This window comes from Sceloporus undulatus, chromosome 6 (assembly GCF_019175285.1).
Source record: "Sceloporus undulatus isolate JIND9_A2432 ecotype Alabama chromosome 6, SceUnd_v1.1, whole genome shotgun sequence".
Taxonomy (NCBI): domain Eukaryota; kingdom Metazoa; phylum Chordata; class Lepidosauria; order Squamata; family Phrynosomatidae; genus Sceloporus; species Sceloporus undulatus.
Window position 1 is genome coordinate 148,202,888 of NC_056527.1, and position 5,953 is coordinate 148,208,840.

Consider the following 5,953-nt stretch of genomic DNA (forward strand, 5'->3'; position numbering starts at 1 on the left):
GGAAAAGCCACGGATTAGGAATACGTTTGGTACCGTTTTTTCCAACAGAAAATAGAAGGTATGAAAGAAAAGAGGGAATAAACCCTCCAGATTTTTTAATTTATAGGAGGAGCGTCGTGATTAAAACGTCCTTAACGCGTTTTCCAACGAAACGGTCAAACAAACAAAATGGTCCAAACAATACATAGGAAGACCCTCCAAAAGCCGTTTTTTGGAAACTGGTTTTTTTGGAACTATTTTTGTGTTGGAGCTAGAAATCCGAAACAAATCAGAAACATAGCTAATTTTGCATCTAATTTGTGGGCTGCAGAATTAATCCGTTTAACAAGAAAACCATCTTTAAAAACTGCAGTGGCCCCATATCCTTTCCCGGGATTTGTGTGCTCTGACGACAGAGAAAACTAAATCTTCCTCCAAACTAATAAAATCCCTCAGAAGAATGGCATTGCAGCAAGCCAGGGAAGTTTAAAGCGAATGTCAAAACGGATTATTGTGCAGTGCAGGTTCAGGAAAAAGAGTAGGCTGAATTCGGAACAAGGGACAGATCCGAAAACCGGATGAGAAGAGAGACACAACCGGAAGAAGTTTGTGGTAGTCCTGGGGATGTGATCCACAACTGAAGAAATAAAGCGGTTTGACAAAACCACTTGACATGCCCTAATTCAATTCTATGCAACTCTAGGATTTTGATAGTTCGTGCAAGAATAAACACCAAGTCCCCAGATTTACATAGCAATGAGCCAGCACTTGAAAAGTGGGGTTGAACGGCTTTATTTCTGCAAGTGTGGATAGAATGTGGGGTCTCCACTTTGGGTCTTCTGTGTGTTTCTCCTCTAGGTGAAAAATGGTCATTTTTCCTTTCAAAATCAAATAGTAATGATATTGATGATGATGATATTGCCGAAAGTGGCAAGAAGGCCTCAAGTAACTTTGAAAGTCAACACAAGCACCCTGCAAGGTTGTGTATATCTCAAATGGTGAAAGGTTTGTGTAGTTGGCTACCAAACTCCCTCTCCAGGTCCATTGAGCTAAATGGAGTCCCTTTTGCAAAGGAAGAGCAAAGTGGCTCCAAAGACCATCAAAAACCTCCTCAATTTTGGAAAGCAAAGGATGGTGTGGGGGGGCTAGGACAATTTGGGGGTTGGGGGTCCCTTCCACCCCGACACACCCCACCAGCCACCTTTGTACACATGAAAGCCATCACACACCAACACTCCTCCTTGTCCTGGCTTTCCTGTCTGGAGCAAAAGGACTGGCTGCAAGGGCTCCAAAAAGGAAACCTTCTCATTTTTAGAAGTGGGGATATAGTGGGAGACGGTGGGGTTTGGGTCCCTCGCCCCTTAATACCAACCTAGACCACCCCACGCACCCGTACAAAATCGTGAACACAGAACACACAGCCCTCTCCTTTGCACCGGCTCTCGGGAGCCAGGAATGGCGAGAGCAAAGTCCCAAGAGATGGGGATAACCTCCCTATTTGGAAAGAAAACAGAGGTGTGGTTTTGTGGGGGGGAGTAGTCGGACAGTTGGGGTGGAGTAGAGGGTCCCTTAACTTACTTCCCCTTTCCCCATTTTTTTAACTTCCTCCATACTCTTCCAGTTCACACACACCATTTGATTTCAACTCAACTCTGTACACGGTGAAGCAGGGCCATACACACGAATGCCCTCCCTCCCTTACCCTTCCACTTGTCCTGCCATCAAAGAGTCCAAAGAGAAAGAGAAAACTCCTTTGAATTTTGCAAAAGCAAGATGGGGCTAGATGGGGCTTCGTGGTGGGAGGAGATCAAGAAGTGGGGGTGGAAGTGGGGGGTCCCTTAACTTCCAAAATACACCCTTTCACCCCCACCCCCCCCCACCCAATACACATGCCGCCAATACACACAAAAACCGTGTCCCTTAGGCTTTGTTTTCCTCTCTAGAGCAAGGAATGAATCAAAGTCCAAGGAGATGGAGAAAGCCGGCACAGGTTTGAAAGCGAAGATTGGGGTTCAGAGGGCTTATGGGGGCGAATGGAATTGACAAGTGGAAGTGGGGCTGGAAGTGGGGGGTCCCTTAAACTCAAAATTCACCCCTTCACCCCACGTCACTCCACACATGATCTTGTCCTTGTCCTTGTCCAGTCCCAAGAGGGGTTATGGGCCCAGGAGAGCCTTGTTATGGGGCAGGGCGGGGGTCCCCTGTCTGTGTCCGTAGGTCAGTGGACTGCAACGGGGCCGTGGAGGGCTGAAGCGGGGCTGGTGAGGGTCTCGCTGGGGGTGGCGGGGCTGCTTTGGCTGGAGGCCGCCGTCTGGGAGGCCGCGGTGGGGCTGAGCGAAGGGGCCGAGGTGGAGAGGATGGCCGGGATTGGGGCTGGCAGGGCAGGCAAGGAGGGCACCGTGGCCTTGATGGGGACCGGGATGGCCGGCAGAGTGGGACCCCCAACCCCTAGGCCCCCAACCCCGCCTCCACTGCCCCCAGCCCCATGGCAGAGGGGCTTCAGAGGCACCCCATAGTGGCCTCCGTAGTCTCCATGCCCAGTTCCAGCCATGGTGGGGTCCAGCATGGCCCCAGTGCCATACATGTGGGGCCAGGCGGTGGCGGCCAACTGGTTGGAAAGGGGGTACGCCCCGGCCATGGGTTGCATGGATGATGGGAAGGCCAGTCCTCCTGCGGTGGGTCCTCCGGGCATCTTGTACTCTCGGGCGATGATGTTCTCGATGGCAAAGGGGTGCTTGAAGCTGGAAGGCGGGGAGGCCAAGGCATAGGGGCCCCCCATGGATGGACCCAAGTGGGGGGCTGCCCCAGAGGACGAGGAGGATGAAGATGCAGCTGCTGCCAAGGCACTCAGACGGAGTTTGGCCTGCTGCTGCAAGTACTGGGCAGTGGCTGCAGCAGCTGCAGCTGCGGCCACGGCTTCGGAGGGCTTCCCGGAAGCGGTCAAGGGGTCAGCCTTGAGGACCTTGAAGCGCTTCCTTCTGCGGAGGAAGCTTCCGTTCTCGAACATGTCTCCGCAGCTGGGATGCAGGGCCCAGAAGCTTCCTTTTCCCGGCTGGTCGGGCCTCCGGGGGATCTTGATGAAGCAGTCGTTGAAGGAGAGGTTGTGGCGGAGGGAGTTCTGCCAGCGCTGCGTGTTCTCCCGGTAGTAAGGGAAGCGCTCCATGATGAACTTGTAGATCTCGCTCAGAGGGAGCATCTTCTCTGGGCAGCTCTGGATCGCCATCGCCGTCAAAGAGATGTAGGAATAAGGCGGCTTCTGGTCGCTGTAGGTGTTGCGTCCCGGACGGGGCATCCTGAGAGCTAAGGGAAAGAAAGAGAGAGAGAGAGAGAGAAAGAAGAGAGAGAAAAGAAGAGAAAGGTTAGGCACTCAGGACTGCACTCACAGGGCGGGAGGGGCAGGGCATGGAGGAAGGAAGGAAGGAAGGAAAGAAGGAAGGAAGGAAGATGAAAATTAGACACTTGGGATACTGTGCAGGAGAGGTGAGGAGGAAAGGGGGAGGGAGGGAGGGAGGGAGGGGGAAACGAGACACGGAGGGAAGGCACAGGGGAAGAGGGCTCAGGGAGAAGGAGGGAAGGAAGGAAGGAAGGAAATTAGACACCTAGGATCCTGCACAGAAGAGGAGAGCTGAGGGAGAAGAGGAGGAAAGAAGGAAGGAAGGAAATTAGACACTTAGGATTCTGTGCAGAAGAGGAGAGCTGAGGGAGGAAAGAAGGAAGGAAAGAAAGAGAGGAAAAGAGGGAAATTGGGCACTTAGGATGGCGTTGTGCAGATGGGAGGAAGAATTCCTGGCGGAGGGAGGACAGGATAGAGGGAGAGGAAAGAGAGGGAGGGAGGAAGGAAGGAAGGAAGGAAGGAAGGAAGGAAGGAGAGACAAGAGAATTAGAGAGGGAATCAGGATCGGGCTTCAAGGGTGAGCACAGGATCCTGAATAATAGGATGCCTCTGTGTAGACTTTGAGTAGGGCTACTCCGGGGAAATCTCGCCCTACCGAGCAAAAGTTGGGAGATTCTAAGATGGAGAAGGAGTGTGAGAGATCCTATGTGATCCATGGGAAAGGAATCTCTCTTGGATCCACTCAGGAGGAAAGAGTTTGGAAGCGAATCAGATCCACTTGATTTTCATATATATATGAAATATCAATTGGGTCAGATTCCCCTCCTAAACTCTCGTTGGGAGTGGACTATCTGTCATCAATCCAGATATTTATATATAGATAGATATGCAAATCAAATCAATTTATATATATATATATGAAAATCAAGAGGATCTGATTCCCTTCCTGTACTCTTTCTACTCAAATGGACTATCTGTCTGTTTGACTATCTATCTAGATAGATATATAGATAGATATGAATACATAGACGTGAAAATCAAAGCAATTTCATATATATATATATATATATATATATATATATACATTCTCGCTCTTCTCTTTCTTACAGGTGATATTTACACTACATACAGGGGCGAGAAGGAGACACAGGCGTTGGAGGACTCCTCACGAGCCCCGAAGCCCATTGGCCATATATATATATCAGGGGAGTCTAAATTTTCCTACTTTACTGTTTTAGTTCCAGAGTGATCTATATCTATCTATCAGATCTATTAATCCTATCTCTCTATCTATTTAGTATCTATTCCATCCATAGACAGATATGAATATATCATATATATAGGGAGAGGCTGAGAGAGAGAGACGTAGAATCAAATCATTTCCTACATATCTTGGAAATCAAGTGGGTCTAATTGTCTTCCGTAATCTCGAGGTGGACTATTATCTATCTAATCTCTGTCTGTCTTCTGTCGTCTTTCAAGTTTGTTTATGTATGCTAATCTATAATCTATTACATCCAGGATTAGGGACCAGACGACAGACAGGCCCGATAGATACTACGTCCCCTCGAGGGATGACGGGAAGACAATTAGGGGGGGAAGAAGACAATTCGACCCCACTTTGATTTTCCAGATATGTATGCAAACGATTTGATTGTCTTACGTCTTCTCTCTCTCCCCCTTATATATATAATATCATATCGGTCTATGGATGGATAGATAGATAGCTAGATAGATAGATCGCTAGATAGAGAGAACACTCTGGACTAAAACCGAGTAAGTAGGAAAAATTAGACCCACTTGATTTTCCATCTTATGGAATGAAACTGATTGATGTTTACAACTCGCTCTCTCTCTCTCCTCTCTCACTATATATATATATATATATTCTATATCTATTCTATATCTATATCTATATTCTATATCTATATATATATTCATATCCTGTAGATGGATAGGGATTAGATAGATAGATAGCTAGATCGACAGACAGATAGTAGATAGTCCACTCCGGAACTAAAGAGTACAGGAGGAAAATTTAGATTTCCACGTGAAGTCCAGAGATGTATGATTACTGAGTTGATGGTGACATTGAAGAGCGCGGTGGTTCTGCGAGGATGCATAGAGCTATATATAGATATCCGATATATATAGATATCATATCTATTAATATTATATATTCAGAGCTATCTTATATCTAGAGAGAAATTGATAGGATTCTAGTCCACGCGGGACTAAGAGTATTGGGTAGGAGGAATTCGGTTTTTTCTCCTTTTCCCCGTTTTCCCTCTCTTTCCCTTTTTTGGGGGGGGTGCTCCACTTGATTTTATATATACATATGATTATATTCAAATGGATTGGAAAAAATTTTTGCATAATCTATATACCTCTATATATTCTTCATATCTATATCTCTATTGACTAGTCTACGGGACTAATGTACGAGAAGACAAAAGGGCTACAGCTGATTTTCATTTACAATATTATACGATAGGTGAGAAAAAAAAAACTGATTTCTTTGAGCGATTAGCGATCTCCCTATCTATATCTTAGCTATTGCGAGAGATTTGATCAGTTTTATTAGGGAGGGAAAGAGTACGGGACGGTGAATGGATCCCTTTGATATTCTTTCATATATCT

The 5,953-nt window shown here is 47.1% G+C and overlaps 1 protein-coding gene across 1 annotated transcript in view; it reads right to left on the bottom strand.

Moving 5' to 3' along the window:
- Nucleotides 1-2,128: 2,128 nt before the first annotated feature.
- Nucleotides 2,129-5,953, bottom strand: part of FOXB1 (forkhead box B1) — a 6,465-nt gene continuing 2,640 nt past the window's right edge. The window contains exon 2 of the mRNA XM_042476048.1: nucleotides 2,129-3,279. Within this exon, the coding sequence (XP_042331982.1) occupies nucleotides 2,198-3,271 (1,074 nt within the window). The 5' untranslated portion in view covers nucleotides 3,272-3,279 and the 3' untranslated portion in view covers nucleotides 2,129-2,197. The remainder of the gene's footprint in view (nucleotides 3,280-5,953) is intronic.